This window comes from Jaculus jaculus, chromosome 18 (genome assembly GCF_020740685.1).
Source record: "Jaculus jaculus isolate mJacJac1 chromosome 18, mJacJac1.mat.Y.cur, whole genome shotgun sequence".
NCBI classification, from domain to species: Eukaryota; Metazoa; Chordata; class Mammalia; order Rodentia; family Dipodidae; genus Jaculus; species Jaculus jaculus.
Window position 1 is genome coordinate 28,192,063 of NC_059119.1, and position 19,872 is coordinate 28,211,934.

A 19,872-nucleotide genomic window follows, 5' to 3' on the forward strand; every position below is an offset into this window, starting at 1 on the left:
GGCCAGACAATTATTTCTTAACAAGCCACAGCCTAACCTGATCTCGGGCTGTGCATGCTCCCTCCTCTGGTCCCCAGCTACAGCCTCACTGTCCTGTGAGTGCACACACCGCGCCCCCTTTTCGAACACAGTGGCACCTGCACAGTGATGCTCCACTGCCCCACCCAACATCCCCATCATTCCTCAGCCAGCAGCTCAAGAACCACGGTTCTCTCTGAACCAACCCTGACTCCCTGTGTGCAGCAACACTTCATTTACTTAGTTATGATTGAATTGCAGTTTAACTTATTTATTTGAGAGAGAGAAGGGGAGAGAGAGAGAGAGAATGGGTGTGCCAGGGCCTCCAACCACTGCAAATGAACTCCAGGTGAACGCGCCAACTTGTGCAACTGGCTTATATGGGTCCTTTGGAATCAAACCTGGGTTCTTTGGCTTTGCAGGCAAGTGCCTTAACTGCTAAGCCATGCCTGCAGCCCCAGAGCTTCATTTATAACCCATGCTTTCAGAATGCCTATGTCACGGTCTTTGGTCGGACATTTTTTTTGTGGATAAGTGGTTCTCTTATTAATGACTGAGAAAAAAAAATAGCACTAGAAACCCAACCTTGTCACATGTGTAACCAGATAATGTCACCCAGGAGAGAGGGCTCCTCAACTTTGGCAGTGTTGCCATTTGGGGCCAGATAATTCCATGTGGTGAGTCTTGTCTTAAGCACTGTGCAATGTATGCAAGCCTCTACCTACAGGAAGTCATAACACTCCTTGGTTGGAAAAAGCCTTTCTAGACATTGTCACATGTTTCTGGAGGAAGGGAGAACTGATCCTGGTTGAGATTCAGTGATTTAAATGTTTAAAAGAAATTCGGGGCTGTAGCGCGCCTTTAATCTCAGCATTTGGAAGGCTGAGGTAGGAGGATTGATGTGAGGAGGCCAGCCTGAGACTACATAGTGAATTCTAGGCCAGCCTGGGTAAGAGCAAGACCCTACTTCAAAAAAAAGGGGGGGGGGGACTTGGGGTTTGGGGAGATTGCTCAGTGGTTAAAGGCACTTGCTTTCAAAACTTGCTGGCATGGGTTCAAGTCCCCAGCACCCACATAAAGCTATATACAAAGTGGCAATATGTTTGGAATTCAATTGCAGGGGCAAGAGTCCCTGGTGTGCCACCCAAATATAAATGCAAATAAATCAATTCATTAAATAAAAAAGTTTTTTTTTGGGGGGGAGATTGCATACGCTGGCCTGTTTACTAATGTATTGGGGTCTCTTTCTGGACCAGCAAGCTCCAACAGCAATGTAAAGGGTATATAACAGGAGCCCCCTATTTAGTTGTCAATGTTAATAGCTACATTAAAAGCCAGTAAAAGAAAAAGAACCTAGTGGGATGAATTTTAATAATATGCTTATTTAACCCACCAGATCCAGAATATTGTCCTTTTAAGCATGTAATCAATTTAAAATAATTACCAATGAGATATTAATGGAATCATCAAAACCTGGTGTGGACTTTTCTCACGTTGGACTAGCTGTGTGTCGGGCACGCTCAGTAGCCTCATGTGACTGGTGGCTGCTGCCTGTTTAGACAGAAGCGGTGGGTAGGAACTGGGCTTGTTTACAGAGGTCTGGCCCGGCTCACCCTTTCCTAGAGCCACGCAGGTCTATCCTTTGCTCTCTGCGCTTCCTGGTTACAGCCCTTCCCAGTATAACCCACAGAAGGGTCCTGACACCACGGAACACCCTGGGAGGCAAATTCCACCTAGCAAAGGCATCCAAATGCCTTCAGTATGCCAATGACGTGGGGCATCCCTGGAGTCCACAGACGATGGTCTGTGCCCTGCCACACTAGTGGCTGCTTCCAAGCAGACCCTATCCTCTCTCCCCCCACGCTTGTGTCCAGTGACTCATCTTTGTCCTCTCTGCTTACAAGGGAGGCCTTCTCTAAGCATGGCCACCTGAAAAGACACTTAAAAAAAAAAACAAAGATAGATACTATCTTCGAAAATACCGCCTCTGGCCAGGAAGTTGCTGTCAGGGGAGATGGTGTGCCTCTGGCTCTGTCTAGTGGCTGAGACCTTAGGCCACTCTGTTAGGGACGTGTGCTGGCTAGCCCAGTCCTTCACTCTCCGGCCACTCAGCTCTTGCTTGTTTTCCACCATGCTCCTTCACCAACCTCTCCTAGCTCCATACTCTGCGGGTTTCCTGGACGTTATTCTAGCAGAAAGGTTGGCCGAATGGAATGGCTGCTGCCCAAGGGATCCCTATGGGGTTCGAAGAAGGACAGCTTCCCAGATCACCTGGAAGAGCCCTCTTTAAATAAGCCCAGGGTATTGCTCTCCCCTTGGTAAAAAGCAAAGTTGAGGCTGGAGGGATGGCTTAACGGTTAAGGGGTTTGCCTGCAGAGCCAAAGGATCCCGGTTCTATTGTCCAGGACCCACGTAAGCCAGACGCACAAGGTGGCGCACGCATCTGGAGTTCGTTTGCAGTGCTGGAGGCCCTGGGGCGCCCATTCTCTCTCTCTCTCCCTCATTTTCTCTCTCTTAAAAATATATATACACATACATTTATATATATTTATATTTATATATATTTAGAGCAAAGCTCCCCCAAAGTTGCTGCCTGGTCATCCGGAACAATAGAGGGGATGATGTAAAACATTAAGTGTGTGTGTGTGTGTGTGTGTGTGTGTGTGTGTGTGTGAGAAAGGGGGGGTGGCTTAGTGTGCTCATCACTCAGACGCTAAAAGTGGCCACCGCCCTTGTGCAGTCTCAGAGCCTAGCCCCGCACAGACAGCAGCGTCGCAGGAGCACATCAGTCACCGAGGCGCCCATGGTCGGGGTGGGGGGCACACACAGCCCCCCGGACGCCGGCCCCACCTGCCTTCCGCCTGACAGCTAGCTCACCGAGCGAGCGCACCCGCGCCGTGGCCCAAGAGGGGCTCGCAGGAAGTTGCACTCACCCCTCCTGGCGGGTCTGATCTTCGGGCTCAGCATGCTCCCGCAGCCCCCCTGCCCGACCCGCTGGGCCGATCATGCTGCCATGCACGTCCCGGTTCTCTCTCTCCTCCTCTCGCACCGTCGCCCTTCGCTCGCCCGGCTCGCTCGAACCCGGTGGTCAACCGCGTCACCCACGAAAGGCTCCGCTCCCTCGGATCCCGCTTCTGGCTCCGACCCGCCAGCTTGCCTTGGACTACATAAACCCCGATGCATTATTTATCCATCCCAGAATTAATTCCTTTCCAGGCGGACCATTAAAACCACAGTGATCTTGGAGGATCAATGACCTGCGCCCAGGAGGAGCCGCGTAGCTCGAGCGAGCGCAAGGCGCTCCCCATTCCCGCCCGGGAGGGGCGTGGCCGGAGGCGCGGGGCGGGGCGGGGCGGGGCGGGGGCGGGGCCAGCCAGAACCTGGAGAAGGGGTCACCCACAGGTTCCTGGACCTCAGGGTCCTCTGTGAGCCCACCCGCAGCCAGGGGCCACCTAGAGGCCGGTGGAAATGCACAGGACTGTGGCTGCTGGGACCTCTCTACACGACCCTGCCAACGTCCGGGGTGCCAAGTGTCCGGATGGGAGAGTGGCCCAGTTCCCTCCAGGTCCAGTCTAAGGGAGCCGCTTCTGAGCTCTTAGTCTGGCAAGGTTCAGGTCCCCCAGGGACCTCCAGCAACAGGAAGAAACCTGTTAAGAACGTTAACTACTTCTGTCCCTGTAGAAAGGTGACAGAAATGAACATCTGTGAAGTTTGGCTCAAGATCCCGCACGCAGCAGGATCTCAGAATTCACTGGATATAACAACAGCAAATCGCGGTGTCTGTTTAAAATATCAGCATGATTTGAAAGGGTGCGTACTGAGACCTTTGGTGGGGCCAGCCTCGAGACGGTAAAAAAAAAAAAAAAGGCCTTGCAATACAATCAGTACTAAGTATCATTCATTAGGTATTTGCTATGTGTCCAGTGCCTTCTATTTAATATCTCACTTATTTCTCATACTCTTGAGGTGGGTGCTGTTGTCAAGTTTTTCCCACGACGAAAATAAGGCACAGCAACCTTAAACAACTTGCCCAAAGTCACACGTTACTATCAGCAGGGCTGGCCTCTGCACCCAAGACTTCGCCTCTAAACCTGGTCTTCGTTGTTGTTTTTGTTTTGGAGACAGGGTCTCACTTTGTAGTCCAGGCTGACCTTGAGTTCTTGAGCCTCCTGCTGCATCCTCCTAAGTGCTGGAATTACGAGCCTCTCCGTAACCAGCCCCTGCTTGTGCACATTGTCAGCCTCTCTGAATACCCGGCTCTGACCAACTGCGTGGTAATAGCTTCTGATGTGAGAGTCCTGTGATCCCCTCCCCCCCCCACACCTCAATTGGTGCTTTGATAATCATGTCAAGTGTACTCTTGGCCTTCTGAGCTTGGGACTGGGATATTTTGACCTGGATTCTAACTCCTTGTTTTGAATTGCTCCCCACTAGCTCTCCCCAGCCCTCAGGATGCCTCACTGCTCCTCAAATGAACTGTTGACATTTAATCAACTCCAATAGCATCAGGGGAAAGGGACCCCAGGGAGAGCCTCGCAAGCAGTTCATACAAGGGTGGGAGGGTGTGGAGTAAGGGGAGGAGAGGATGGGAGCCGGAAGACTCTCAGCTCAGTTGATAGCAGACAATAGACCCCATCTAGAGGAGGCTGTCTCGAGCAGCTTCAAGCTTGCTCTTCTGGTCCTCCGAGGGGGGAGCAGCTATCCTGACATAGCAGCCAAGGCCCTCTGTGGGACCGTTGTACTCTCCCCTGTGACCCATCTCTTGCTGCTGGTGCACTTGATCGTGGGTCTGAGCAGCTCTTTCTCCCATGGGCCTCTGTGCATACCACATTCAGCCTCGTTGTGTGTCTCTCTTTTGTCACATGGAGCCTGGTTCCCATGTGTACCTGTGTCTTTGCATGGGCAATGCCCTGTCTCTGGAACGCACCCCTTCCCCTCAGCGCTTCAGCCATACGAAACGTGTTGTGCTTTGAGCGCTTTCCCCCTGTGGAACTATCCCCATCCTACTAATGGCCAGAGCCACGAAGCACTTTTTCCCGAGGCCGCTGTGCTTGCCCAGTGGACTGGCGTTCTTGCTGCCTCGGGCCGGGAGCCCAATCATCTGAGCAGACCAGGAACACTACTGCACAACCCTTTTCCTTTAGGGCCAGGCACATGCTGGGTCAGGCTAGGACAGAGGCTACCCAGGAGAGATGAGAGGCTATGGAGCTAGATGAATCTCATGTTTATACCAGGGTCACAGGGTGAGTCCTGAGGCCGGTGACAGGGTCTTGAGTAATCAGGAAGCTATCTGTGAGTAATGCAGCCTGGCCAGCATTTCCCAAGCCAGAGGCCAGTAAATGCTGAGGCCTCAGCCTGGGTCCACTCACGCTTATTTTGCTTAAGAAACCACCTCCGGGTGTTTTTCCTGTGCAGCTGCTTCTCTCCACCCCCTCCTCGCCCCTCTTCTCCCCCCACCCCCCGTGACATTAAGTCACTATGTTCATCTGCCTGCTTTACTGGGGATCAGAGTTGGAAGGGGACAAAAACCACAGGGTCTGGGCTCGGACCCAGAAAGCAAGTTGGGAACGGGCAGGAGCTGATTCAACTGGACCCATTGGGGGTCAGACGATCGGGGGAGGGCAAAGTGACTCTTCCATCCTCTTCCCTATTCCCAGTCCTCCCAGTTGATAAAGCGCAGCTGGAAGGGGCAGCAGTGCCTCCCCATGAAGCAGTGCTCAGTGAGAATCCCTCTGGGCCCGCTGGAGGGTGATGACAAGCAAAATAGCAACAGGGAAAAGGGACTTGTTGAGCATGAAGATTCCCTGAGTGCATTCATCTGGATAGTGTCTGGAAGATCGGGATTGGGGAGATCCTGGTCTATATAGCAGCATAGACTGGAAGCTGCCCTTGGGCACTGTCCTGCAGCTGTGCCCCAGTGCTGCCCCTCGTGATGCCCTGCTATGCCCTCACTGCTCTCCTACCTCCCACCACTCAGCAATTTCCAGGGCACTTCTGGAGCAGTTGATGAAGGCTGTGAGGGAACCGAACAGGGCGCCTGTTGAAATAAACACCGCTCGGCAGACCTGTCATCACCAACACTGTCAGTCCAGAGCCAGGGTGTCTTCAGAACAGCGGATCTCTAAAAGCCGGGCGTGGTGGGTGCACGCCTTTAATCCCAGCACTCGGGAGGCAGAGGAAGGAGGATTGCCGTGAGTTCGAGGCCACCCTGAGACTACATAGTGAATTCCAGGTCAGCCTGGGCTAGAGTGAGACCCTACCTCGAAAAAAACAAAACAACAATGACAAAAAGAAAAACCAAAAAATTTTTTAAAAACCCACAAAAAACCCCCAGTGCATCTCTACCTCAACCACATACCACATACAGTTGAGCTTTGCCAGCAATGCCCGTGTCCTACGCTGCAGCTCTGACTTAACTAGGCTGGCATGTGCAGACATCCTGGGGTTTGTCAAAGCATGCTCCACATGCAGCCTGGATAGGGAACAGTTGCCTTAGAAGACAGCTGCACATGCCTTGGACTGGGACAATGAGAAATGATTTCTGTCTGCTGCCATGTTGTGGGGAGATATCTTTTTATGGAGAAGAACATGTGCCCAGGAGTCTCCCGTGAGAAAGAGGAAAGGGTCATCAACCCCAAGCTTCAATGGCGGACAAGTCCACCGGATGCAGTCACCGGAGCTGATGTGTCTGCGCAGTGCACAGAGGGGTCCCCCCGTGGAATGAGGGGGCTGGCATCGGGCTGGACAGGCAAAGCCATGGATTCTAACATCAGCAGGGGTGACGGCTAGGAGGGAAACTTTCCTGATTTGCACGAAGATGCCACCTAGATAGTGAAGACCTGCTTTACAGTTTAAGAAACTTCGGGGTGGACCAGAGTGAGCCCTTGCGCATGGTCAGGTGGAAACAGTGTGGCCCCTGCTCGGCAGGGCCTGTCCGGCAGTCCCAGCACCTCCGTCCTCTGCCTCCCTGACTAGAGTTCTCTCTGTTTCCTGCTCTGAGGAGGCTGCTGTCCCTGCTGCTGAGCAGAGCTGCCCAAGGTCTTCACTTTCTCCTGCTCCCATTCAGTTAGGTGACCAACCAGTCATCTGGCATTAGTTGGCAAGTGAGATGGTGGTTAAGTTCTCAGAAATTTTGCAAAGCCAAGAGGTTAATAAGGGCCTCATCAGAAACTGAATGATATAAGCTCATAGTTAAATAAACTGTATTTCGAACAAAGGTAACAGTACTCCAACCTCATCATTTCCTAATCATTGAATGATGTCTTATCATCCCATTCGTAAGGTTATTTCCATCTGTGGTATCCATGGGGAATATACTGTGTATTTGCTGCTGACATGTAACTCATCTCAAGTCCATTTTCAATGTCATCATAAAGTTACCTTAAAAAAATCAGCCAACAATATAGATCAGACCTTAAGAACCTTTTGGGGGCAGGGCGGGGGCTGGAGAGATGACCCAGCACTTAAGGCGCTTGCCTGCAAAGCCCAACCACCCAAGTTTGATTTCCCAGTGCCCCTGTAAGGCCAGGTGCACAAAGTTGCAGCAGCTGGAGGTCCTGGCACACCCATCCTCTCTGTCTCTCTTCGATGTCTTTCCACTTGCCAGTAAATAAATAAAAATATTTTTAAATGATTTTTTTCCCCCAGAGGATGGTTGTTTAGTATTTGCCAGCATGCCTCAGGCTCCTCCCAACCACTCTCACTTTGTGGGTCCCAGTAGTGTGGGCTGGGATCAGGGCAGCTTTCCATCTGAATCTGTCCTCTCCTTCATCCTGAAGCACACAGGAGCCAAGCAATCTGGTATCCTTGGCCCCCCCACCCCCGGGAGCCCAGAAGCGTTCAGTACAAGTATGAGAAGCAGAGATGAACGTCCACTGCGTTGTTTGTGGCTGGTCCTTTTTGTTACCACAGCTGACTTTCCCCATAGACATATATACCCCTGTTGACCTTTGCTTGTGAGTTTTTGACGTAGCCCACCAGATACTATCCCAGGGTCAGCTCTCTGCACAGGCTCTATGGCTAAAGGGTCATCTGTCCATCTCCCTTGTCGCATCTATCCAAGGCCACAGGAGCCTTCTACAATGCCTAGGGGGTGCCAGACTGCTTGCTGGAGAAATGTGAGTATCCCCTGCCCCCTCCCCATAATTCAAGTACCAGCTGCAGACAAGACATTCATCATGTTGTATTTGAAGTAATTCTTTTTGGATTATTAAATTTGTCAACTTGTGTGGGATTCGTCAGGGTGAACTTTTGTGCCAACTTTGATGGTCTTGTCTTGTTCTGTGTCATCATTGGGCATGTGGGGACTGCAGAATGCTCAGCCCCACAGTGGCAGTCCTCTCTCTCTCTCTCTCTCTCCCCTACTTGTCTATGGTCTTAGTCCTATTGCCTCTGGCCTTAAACTGACTTTCGTCCATGTGCCAAACTCTGAACTCCCACTTTTCTGAGGTCTTTAGTGTTCCGGGACCCTGGTCTGGGTCAAGATGCAGAAGCTAAAATGAGGCATTGAAAAATGACCTGGATACACTAGACGAGGGAAAGAGGGGTCAGCCCAGAACCCCTCAGTTGCAATGGCTGGGCCTTAGTGTCAACTTGACCAGACTTGGAATCACCTAGGAGGCACACCCCAGAGCATGTCTGTGCGGGTGTTTCCAGGGGATGACAGAATCGGGGAGGGGAATCACCATCGTGAACGTGGGCAGCACCACCCCATGGGCTGGAGTTCCAGACTTAATGACAAGAGGGGGAAGGGGGAAGCCAGCTAAGCACAAGAATCCATCGATCTCTGTTACTTGATGCCCCCAGACGTGAGCAAACGGCTTCTTCACTACCGTCCTTCCCCGCCAGGGTGGACTGTACCCTTAAACTATAAGCTAAGATAAACTCTTCCTCCCTTAAGTTTACTTCTTGTTAGGTGTAGGTATTTGGTCCCAGCGACTAATATGGTTGTGTCCTGTGTTCTTCTAAACCCTGCAGGTCTTGTCTCAGGAAGAGGTGGCTTTCGGGGTGGAGGGATGGGCACAGACCTGGTTAGGGCACAGTGACCCTAAGCTTTTGTTCCAACCTCCATGGCAGTACTTGCCATGCATCCAATCTGCCTTTGGAGCAGCCTCTCTGCCTGCTGGAAGCTCCGGGGAGATGACCTACGGTGTAATCCGGCTTTGGGTGGAAGTGGTCAGGTCTGTGCTTTGCAGTCTTATGAAGTCATTGGCTGGGGCTTTCTCTAGAAGGGCTTGATCTTGACCACTACCACCTTGTACAGTCATTGGCTGAGGCCCACCCAAGAAGAGCACGAATTTGACTGAAAAGCTGGGGTCTACTCTAAGCAAAAAAAGAAAGAAAGAAAAAAAAACCCACTGACTCCAATCCTGCCACTGTGCAGTGAGTTCTTGATGTGGGATCTGTGTATACGCAGGGGCTTGTGTTATTCTTTTTTCCTTCTCCTCTCTCTCTCTCTCTCTCTCTCTCTCTCTCTCTCTTTTTAAGGTAGGGTCTCACTCTAGCCTAGGCTGACCTGGAATTCACTCTGTATTTTCAGGGTGGCCTTGTACTCACGATGATCCTCCTACTTCTGCCTCCTGAGTGCTGGAATTAAAGATGTGCACCACCACACCCGGCTGGCTTGTGTCGTTCTTAAGTCTCTGTAAATGTCAGGTCAGGACAAATTCTACTCACTTAAGAGTCAAATACTTCTCATCCAAGAATCCAATCCATTTAGACACATCTCAGAGACCTCGTTACAATGGGCGGCTTATAAATTAGGACTGTGTTCAAGCTACAAAGCCTTGCTGTGGGTTTCTTACAGGGACGCTTCTATCAGGCCCTAACAGTAGTACTATCTGTCCCCCGAAGGGAGGAGGGATGGGTTGGTTTTACTGGATACTTCTAGCTAGCACATACCTTGGAAGGCAGGGTCCCTAGCTTCTGACACTCCGAGGCTGAGAGGAAAGAGTGTCTTGAGACCTCAGGTCAGGGCAGTATGTTTCTGGACTAAGGACAGGATGCACTGAGATTCCAAGAAACCAACCCTGAAACAGGATGTGGCAGAGTGGGGAGAGCCTCGGCCAGCAGGAGCACCCTCCGCTCTCATGGAAGGCCCATTGAGAAAATGGACCTGAAGTGATGATCCCTTCCTGAAACTAAGGTCAAGAGAGTTAATTTGAAAGAATGATGACTCACCATTTTGGTCAGTTTTGTGCTAAACAACAAGCTTGGTCCCTGGTGAAAACACCTGCCTGCTGGAGAGAGGCCAGGCCAGAAGCAGATGGCAAGAGCTGGCTGTCGTAGCACCGCCCTCTGCCCTGTTCTCCCTCTGTTAGCTTTCTCCCATTCCTTTCTTCCCAGAGGAAGCCCTCGCCGCCCCCGCCCCCATCTCGGTCTGCTTCCACTCATTTCCCTGCTGTTTGCGACTTCAATCATTCCATGGCTAGTTCTATTTCCCAAAGTGCCCTGCTCTCTTGGTTGGAACTTGGTTGTTCGTGGGAAATAACCAGCCCCTCCCTGACTTGGAGAAATTCCCCATCTCTTCCTCTTCTGAAGGCAGAAGGGAGGGATCCGCTCTGTCCCCAGAAGTCAGGCACGGCCATGTGACTGAAGCCCAGCTGACCAGATAACCCTGCCAGGGTTTTGAATCTCCTGGCTGGAGCCAAATTCATAGTCTGCAGCAAGAGCATTGTCCTGGAGTGATGATGGTGCCCAGAAGCATGGGGAGGTCCTGCTGGGGAGTCTTACCCATACTTGGCCTGCCTTTGCTGTTAGCTTTCAGGCTCTCTATAGCCTCCATCTGTCGTCTTTCTTTCTTTCTTTCTTAATTTCTTTCATGAAGCAAACTCAACAGACTGCTTTTTTAAAAAAAATATGAGTGAGAAAGAGAGGGAGAGAGAATTGATGCTCCAGGCTCTCCAGCCACTGCAATCTATCCCCAGAGGCGTGCACCCTCTTGTGCACATGTGTGACCTTGAATGCTTGAGTCAGTGTGTCTGGCTTATTGGGACCTGGAGAGTTGAACATGAGTCCTTAGGCTTCACAGGCAAGCTCTTTAATTGCTAAGACATCTCTCCAGCCCTTCCATCATTCTTGTTTATTTCCCAAGCCTGATTCTTCAGCTATCAAAGAATTTTGGAAACTTCCAATAAACTCCATTTCCTGGTGTTAGCTGGTTTGAACTGCCTTTTCATCAGAACTGCGGTCCACATCACAATGCCTCTCAATCCAAGCTTGCCTATTCCTCATCTCTCTTACCTTGTCACCATCCTAAATTAGCACAGATACACAGTCTTCCCTTTGTCCATGCCTGTACTAAGGCCATTTCTTTCTCCGCTTATGCTGCCAACCTCATCATTGCTGATCTCTGACTGGAAGCCACCGGCCATCCTTCTAGACCTGGCTCCAGCCTCACTAACCTGTCCTCCTGTTCCTCAGGGAGGCCCTGGTCCATCAGGATTGACCATAACTTCCACTCACCCAGAAGGCGCTGCTGGGTAAACCCTTCCTACTTTGGACCAAGCTTCTTCCCTTCCAATCAATTTCATTCCCATGTGTTTCAAAATCCTACTCTGGCCTGGCTGTGTACTATAGTTCTTGCCAGGGTCTAGTGCTCACATACTGCCTTGCTTCAGACTGACCTTAGGGACTCTGCTATTAGGCCCACTGCCCATCAGCCAGGCTTCTCCAAGAAACCTGTTTATCCTCATCACCCTCACATGATATCTGTGACCGCTAGCACTGACATGTAAGCAAATTGTTTTCTCGCAGGTCATTGGTGGGCAGCTAACTGAAGAACTCCATGATCCCCGGTATTTTTGATCATATTAAAAAAAAAAAAAAAAACCAGATAGACATGGAATCCAGTAGGGAGATGGTAAGCTTATAACCTCAGCTCCAAACTCCTCTCAAGTCCAGAAGATCTCTGCATGGACTGGGGCCACTTACAACCTCAGTTCTTCTTAGTTCCTGGATCACTAGAAAAGTCAAAGACAGGCAACTTCAGCCGAATGTGAGTGCCATTCTTGCTAGCCTTTAGAGTGGCCTGCCTGGTCTTGCCCATGCAGGGACAGCAAGCAGAAATGCTGAGAAGAGAGATGGATGTCATTGAAAGGAGAGTCTTGATTAGAGACGCAGTTGTGATAGACCACTAAGGAGAATGTTAAAAAGAAAGTAGAAGCAAAGACCAAACTCTGAGAACCCCCAGCATTTAAGAATTGAATTCCCTGGTTAAAGACATTGTCCCTTGTACAGCGCTGTCTCAAGACACCTTAGTAACTATGAGTTAAATGAATGACTGTCTCATCTCAGTCAGCTTCAGCAGAGCCTAGGTCGAGTGCAGAGACTGGAGTGGCTGTGGGAAGCATCATGACCGTTCCCTTAAACACAACACATGGATGAGTGCACCAGACCCCTGAGAGTTCACAGCGCATGGAAGTAAAGAGGTGTCAAGGATACTTAAGAAACCCAGGACCACAAACCAATCTCTGGGTTCAAAGGAGTCCATGCAGACATTGCCACATGGAGAGTATCCCGAAAAAGGAACTGGCAGAGAATATCCCCATGACTCATTTGCTCTCCCACTTCCCGGGGAAGTCAAGTTAATCATAAAGTACTATTTCATGAACTTATCAGTGGTCAGGGTTTTTTTTTTCTCTCTCTCTCTCTCTCCATGGGAGACAGAATTCCTTATGGTTGGGGCATGTAGATAGATTTCAGTTACTCATCTTGTGGTCACACTTAACTTCCTATACCAGCTGAGCCACTGCCAAGTATGGCTGGACCCTGACTATGCCCTTGTTTCTTCTTTAAAATGGCGACATGGGTACCATCTGGTAAGGACTGGGAGAGAATCAAACGAGAAGAGTTATGCGTCTCATTTACAGGATAATGAAGGGTATTCATTATTGCTTGTTATCTACCTTCTCATTGCTAAGACAAAACACCTAGACTAAAAGCAACAAGTGAAAGGAAAGGGCTTCTAGCTAAAGTCTCAAGGGGAAACATCACGGTGGGGAAAAAAGTATGGCAAGAACAGACTTCCTTCACCTCCCCAAATCTCCACACCCTTTCCAAATTGCTACCAGCTGGGGACCAAGTATTCAAACACATGAGGCTATGGGGGGCAGTGTAGAAATCTCATTTAACCCCCACACTGCTTCTCAAACTTAAGCCCTGTGCTGATGTTTAAGATCCATACAGCCCATGCCAATCCCCTCACAGGATCTATTTTCTCCTTTGGAACATGCAGGGATCAGGTTAGACAGTATGTGTGGCATCTTTCAGATTTGAGAAGAAATGATTAGGACAACAGAAAGAAAGCTATTTTGAGCCGAGCCTTGGGAAGTTATCATGACTCTGAGAAAGAAGCAGGGTCTGAGGCAGGCTGGCTGGGACCGGAGGGTCTTGGTCCCAGTTGCTCACATTGGGCTTTTAGCCCCCAAATGCTAGGCCAGCTTTAAGGGCCACAGCCTCTCTTGGGCATTTCCTTGTTTAATGTACACTCGCCTTCTGGAGAAACTGCCACTGATGGTTGGTACAGTGGGACTAATGAGCCTTGGCCTTCTTGCCCCAGCTTAGAACAACCCTGTCAAGCCCATGCAGCCACAGAGCGCAGTGTGGAGTCACTGAGGCTGCTGTGTGCCCGTGTTCCAGTCCAGCTCCTCCCTCTCCACACCACCCAGCCTGAGGACCTTAATCCTGCTAATACCCACGTCAGCCCACTTCCCAGGCTGCTGGTCTCCTGCAGGTTCAGGAATCACCACCAGGGCAATGCTGACAAGTAAGGGTACAGTAGCAAATGGACTCACAGGGCTTGGTGGGGGGGCTGTTTTTTTTTCAGGTAGGGTCTCACTGTAGCCCAGGCTGACCTGGATATCACTCTGTAGTCTCAAACTGGCCTTGAACTCACAGTGATCCTTCTACCTCAGCCCCCTAAGTGCTGGGATTAAAGGTGTGCACCACAATGCCCAGCTATTCATAACCTTTTTTTTTAAATTTTGGAGAAGGAGAGAGAGAGAGAGAGAGAGAGAGAGAGAGAGAGAGAGAGAGAGAGAGAGGGAATTGGCGCACCATGGCCTCAGCCACTGCACTTGAACGCCACACTTGCACCACCTAGTGGGCATGTGTGACCTTGCACTTGCCTTGCTTTGTGCATCTGGCTTACGTGGGATCTGGAGTGTCAAACCTGGGTCCTTAGGCTTCACAGGCAAGTGCCTTAACCACTAAGCCATCTCTCCATCCTGGGGAGCTGGTTTTTTAACCTAAGCATGTCATGATGCGCAGAGGGAGATGCGAACATATGTCACAGTTCTCAGGAGATGATAGCACTTAAAGTGCTGCAGTGTGGAATGGGAAGTGGGAATGCTCTCCTGTGCTGTGTGACTTCTGTCCACAAGCCTGTGACAATGATCAACAGGACTGGGTGACAGCTCAGGCTGTGAACTCCGTGTTGAACATCCCTATGTTACATGGTGTTTCTTCCTCTGGACATAGTGGGCATAACGTGAGGCCATCTTGGGAGTCGAGAATGCTTTGGCCCAATGATCATGGCAAGATTGGAGCAGAACAGGTCTGTGGCCATGGTAATGGCACTATTGAAACACCCTACTATGTGGATGAGGGGGTGAGCCACAGATCCTTCCCTGAGATTCCAGCTATCGTTTCCTCCTGCCCTTTCCCCAGGTATAAGTGGTCTTGGGAGAAAACTAAATTATACAGGAAGTAGAAGGTTAGCTGGAAGGGGGCCTCCACGGTGCAGCTTCCATGAGGTCACCATTCAAGATAGGGTAAGATTTTGTGGGGGACTGGTTGTGGGGCTTCCGGTCAAGATGGCGACCACCTAGCTGCACTACAAACAACGAGGGAAAAAAAGATAGATGCAGATCCTAAGAAGAGAGCTGCCCCAACATACCTCAGAAGGGGCCCAACTGAAACTAAGGACAACTGGCGAAATAAGCAAGGGTGATGTTTTCCTGTGAACTGGATACCAGCACAAAGGGGAAGGAGATCAATTCAGAGAAAAATCAACTCCTACCAAATCAGAGAGCCAGAGCCTCAGAGGCCCCCAACACCTCAGCACTGAAGCAGACCAAAAATGAACCCAACATGGCTCAGGGAAATCTTGTGGAAGAGGGGGCGGAAAGAATGTCAGAGTTACATGTTGGGTCATGATTTTCAGAGACATTTATCATACTAATAACTGGGGGCTAACTCCACAATGCACGACCCATTTTCAATAATAAGGAGGGTCTAATGGGAGGGGGTAGATCACAGATGAGCCTAAATAATGGTACCAAACTGCCTGTATTTACTGAAAAGAAAACTAATAAATTAAATTTAAAAAAAAAAAAAAGATTTTGTGGGGATGCAGCTGCCTTTGAGTCACCCACGCTCCTATAAGTAACCCCTCATCCATTCTTTGTAAGTAACCCCAGTAAACTCACTGGCTCACCAAAATTGGATTTTGGTGCAATCATGGTTTGGTCTGCCATTTGTGTGCAATGTACGCTGAATCAATATGTGCTCATGTCTTCCCAGGGAGAAAGTGTCACATCCCCACCCCGTTATTTCCACTCATGCTTTTTTTAATTATTTCTTTTTTGTTCATTTTTTTTATTTGTGTATTTGAGAGTGATAGACACAGAGAGAAAGGGAGAGAGAGAGATAGAGAATGGGCACGCCAGGGCCTCCAGCCACTGCAAACGAACTCCAGATGCGTGCGCCCCCTTGTGCATCTGGCTAACGTGGGTCCTGGGGAATCGAGCCTTGAACTGGGGTTCTTAGACTTCTCTGGCAAGCGCTTAACTGCTAAGCCATCTCTCCAGCCCATCATGTTTTTTTTTTTAATTTATTTATTTGAGACAGAGAGAGGCAGAGAGAGGGAGAGAGAGAATGGGCACACCAGGGCCTCTAGCCACTGTAAAGGAACTCTAGACGCATGGGCCCTGTTGCAGTCAGGTTCACATTGCTGGTAGAAAGCACCCAACCAAGGGAAGCTTGTGGGAAAAAAAAGAGGTTTATTTTGGTTTACAGGCTTGAGGGGGAAACTCCATAATGGCAGGGAAAATGATGGCATGAACAGAGGGTGGACATCACCCCCTGGCCAACATAGGGTGGACAATAGCAACAGGAGAGTGTGCCAAACACTGACATGGGGAAACTGGCTATAACACTCACAAGCCTTCCCCCAACAATACACTGCCTCCAGGAGGCTTTAATTTTCAATTGCTATCAGCTGGAGGGACTAGCATTCAGAATACCTAAGTTTATGGGGGACACCTGAGTCAAACCACCACATGCCCCCCTTGTGAATCTGGCTTATGTGGGTCCTGGGGAATCAAACTGAGGTTCTTTGGCTTTGCAGGCAAACGCCTTAACTGCTAAGCCATCTCTCTAGCACCTCCACTCATGTTTTTAAATAAAGATGAATGCTAGGGTCATATTGTTTTGTCTGAAGGAAGTTCTTACATACTCAGAATTTACCCAGATCCCTCCATGGGCTCTGCTCTTTCTTCGATATTCCATCCTCACTGTACCTCTGCAAAGGATGGCTGGTTTTTCTTTTTACATCCGAGTGGAGAGCTTATATCACGTGGGCAAGATGGCAGAGGAAGCAAGTGGTGAAATCGGGATTCCCACCATGCTCTGGCTTTCTCTACAGACTCGCAATCTTTCACATCTGATAAAATGAGGTCAGCAGCAGGGCCTGAAGGCTGGCTTTCCTGTGGACTGTCCACATGGAAATCCTTGTCAGCTTCCACCTGCAGAGGAAGACTCACATGTTACAGAGCCAGGCCGCGCCAGGGACTTAGGGGAGGAGGAAGCAGAGGGATGGCAGGAAGAAGGGAGAAGAAGGGGCTGATCGTTGGCTCCATGAGCATCCATGTCCCTACATTCATCCTCACTTTCTCTCCAGACTACCAGGATGCTATCTCCTGCCCTTGTTTCTATGGTAACTGGCAGTGTTGTCTCTCAGCCAGTTTCTGGACAGGCCCATTTGTACCATATGCCCATTCATTCCATGGGTAGCCAATCCACACATTAAGATTCCGTGGCAGGATTTGATGGCAATGGCCAAGGGGTAGAGTTAATGTCCCTGGAGGCCAAGGAGGAGATGGGCCAGCTTAGGTCCTGGCTGATTCCCTCCTCTGTCCTTACTAGCTGTGGGCTTCAGGGGGAAGTCAGTGGGCTTCCTGATTCTCTTTCCTTAGCAGCCCACCCAGGAGAATCTGTGTGTCTCACAGAGCTGGGCTTGGGTGACATGAGCCCATAGGTGTGAATCAGCTGCAGAGGGCTTGTCTTGGCTCCTGTTTCCCCACCTCCCCCCAAGCTGTCATTTCCCTCAGCTGGGCAGGAACGGAGGTCATGGCAGGAAGCTGCTTCCCCAAAAAAGCTACTGAATCTGCCCTTATTTGGTTCTGCTTGGCAGCTTAGAAGGCGGCGTGCCTGGCAAAGCGTCTGTCTAGACACTTGGTGAGAGCTTTGGCCGGGCTGTTCCTCTAGCACAGACTCTTCGCGGCTCCTCGGGTTGGGCAGTTCAGAGCCCAGAAAAGCAAGAGGGCTCAACTCTGTTCCTTTAAATTCACACCTTGAAGCCCTAAGCCCCAATGTGTGGAGAATGCTCCTGCTGGCAATTAGCCTATATGGAAGTGGTTAAGTTTAAATGAGTCCATAGAATGGTATTTGTCCAACATGACTGGTGTCCTTATAAGAAAAGTAGTTCAGAGCTGGAGGGATGGCTTAGTGGTTAAAGTGCTTAACTGCAGAGCTAAATGACTCAGGTTCGATTCCCCAGGACCCATGTAAGTCAGATGCACAAGGTGCCACATGCGTGTGGAATTCGTTTGCAGCAATTACAGGCCCTGGCATGCCCATTCTCTCTCTATCAAATAAATAAATAAATAAAAGGTTTTTTAAAAAAAAAAAAAAACAACAAGAAAATGTAGTTCAGAACATAGACACAGAGGGACAACCATGTGAGACCTGACGAGAGGATGCCACCTACAAGGCAAGGAGGAAGGCCACCCCTCTGCTAATACCTTGGCCATCATCACTCTAGCTTCCACCCCTATGAGGAAGTAAATGTCTCCTGTAAGCTGCCGGGGCACATGAATATACCTCTCTCCTTGCCCCTTACTGTGAACAAGGGACAGGTTCCTTCTGGCACTACCATGAGATGAGATATTTTGCCTTATTTCTGGACCCTTCTTTCTCTGGCCGTTCCCTTCCCTGAGCTCTGCACTGGGATGGTGCTCCTCTGAGCTGTTCTTTCACGTCTCCTGGGCTGTCCAGCTCACGCTCTGTCCTGTGCTGGGGATGAGAGAAAATTCCGGGCGTACAGTTCCAGGTGGCAGAGCTTTGGGTACTTATGTCCATCCCCTTGTCCAGCACTGGCTTTGGTTCCAGCTGTGGTCACAAGCTTCCTGTTGGGTGAGTTGACTTCCTTCCCCAGGCTACAAGTCTGGGCCTGTTCCTGAACCCATGCCAATGAATAGAGTGCAATCTCAGAAGGGATGCGCTGGGTGTCCATGACCCTGTGGCAGCCTTCCACTCAGTGACAGGGTCAAGGGGATCCTCCAACTCCATCTTCCTAGAGTCCCTGTATATGGTGGCAGCCTTCACCCTTCTGGTAACTCTCTGGCGCCAGTCCTGTTTCCTGGCTGTCATGGTTAATCTCTGATTTTCAACTTGATGGGGGATTTTGAACCACCATGGAAACCTACCTCTGGGAATGTCTGTGATGGATTATCCAGATAAAATTAATTGAGGGCTGGAGAGATGGCTTGGTGGTTAGGTGCTTGCTTGTGAAGCCTAAGGACCCCGGTTCGAGGCTCGATTCCCCAGGACCCACGTTGGCCAGATACACAAGGGGGTGCACGTGTCTGGAGTTCATTTGCAGTGACTGGAGGCCCTGGCATGCCCATTCTGTCTCTCTCTATCTGCCTATCTCTCTGTGTCTGTCATTCTCAAATAAACAAATAGATAGTGAGCAAAAAAAATTATATATAAAAGAAGATTAATTGAAGCAGTTGACTCACCATAACTGTAGGTGACGCCATTCCATGGACTGGGTGGGGCACTACGATACCCTTCCCTTGCATCTTTTCTCAATAATGGCATTTCTACCCTCTTGGCTACCCAAGCCAGTACCCTACACCTTGACTTGCAGCCTTCCTTCCTGCCATCTGCAAGCGGTCAGCCACCAAGCCCTATGTTCTACCTTTTTGCATTAATTTGTCTCTGCTGCCATTATTTTTCTTTTCCACTGCCGCTATCTTGATCCATATGCTCACCAGCTCTCCCATGACTATGAAAGCTTCTCTCTGCTCTGACCTCTTCTTCCCCTGCCCGCCCACTTAACCTCCCTAGAGCCTTTCTGTTAGGAATGGCCTCCAGTCTTCCATAATTGGCTTCCCTATTAGAAACCAGAGAATGAGGCCTTCTGACGGCTTTACGATGCAACTTGTCTAGGCTGAGTTGAATCCTGATGCATCCCAGGATTATTATTATTTTTTTTTCTGCTTATATGTTTCTTGCTAGACTGGGCCACCATGGGTGATTGAGAGATAAAAGGGAAGTCGTGTATGTGTACCTTCCTTGGGTCCTCAAGGGTCTTCTTTGACCTTGGGCCTGCTGTGTGTGTGTGTGCGTGTGCATGTGCTTGTGTTTAGTTTTATTATGAAGAATCCTGGCTTCTACCAGAGGATCTCCCACTACCCAAGTCAACCATTCCATTACTCAGCATGACGCCTCAGTTGTTCTCAGCACCGCCCCTGACTAGCGTTGCCAAGTGTGTATTTTTTCACGCTCAGTGTCTATATTCTCACTTAGGCCCTTAGCCAGGCCATCTGCCCTCCATTAGTCTTGCCT

The 19,872-nt window shown here is 49.9% G+C and overlaps 1 protein-coding gene across 5 annotated transcripts in view; it reads right to left on the reverse strand.

Annotated features, from left to right (window-relative positions):
* Positions 1 to 19,872, reverse strand: part of Arhgap22 (Rho GTPase activating protein 22) — a 207,331-nt gene that overhangs the window by 169,443 nt on the left and 18,016 nt on the right. Inside the window, exon 1 of one of the 5 annotated variants that reach the window (XM_045137704.1) lies at positions 2,952 to 3,283. The exons of the other annotated variants lie outside the window; for them this stretch is intronic. Within the exon in view, the coding sequence (XP_044993639.1) occupies positions 2,952 to 2,985 (34 nt within the window). The 5' untranslated portion in view covers positions 2,986 to 3,283. Of the gene's footprint in view, positions 1 to 2,951; positions 3,284 to 19,872 lie in introns of those variants that run through there. 5 annotated transcript variants of the gene reach the window in all.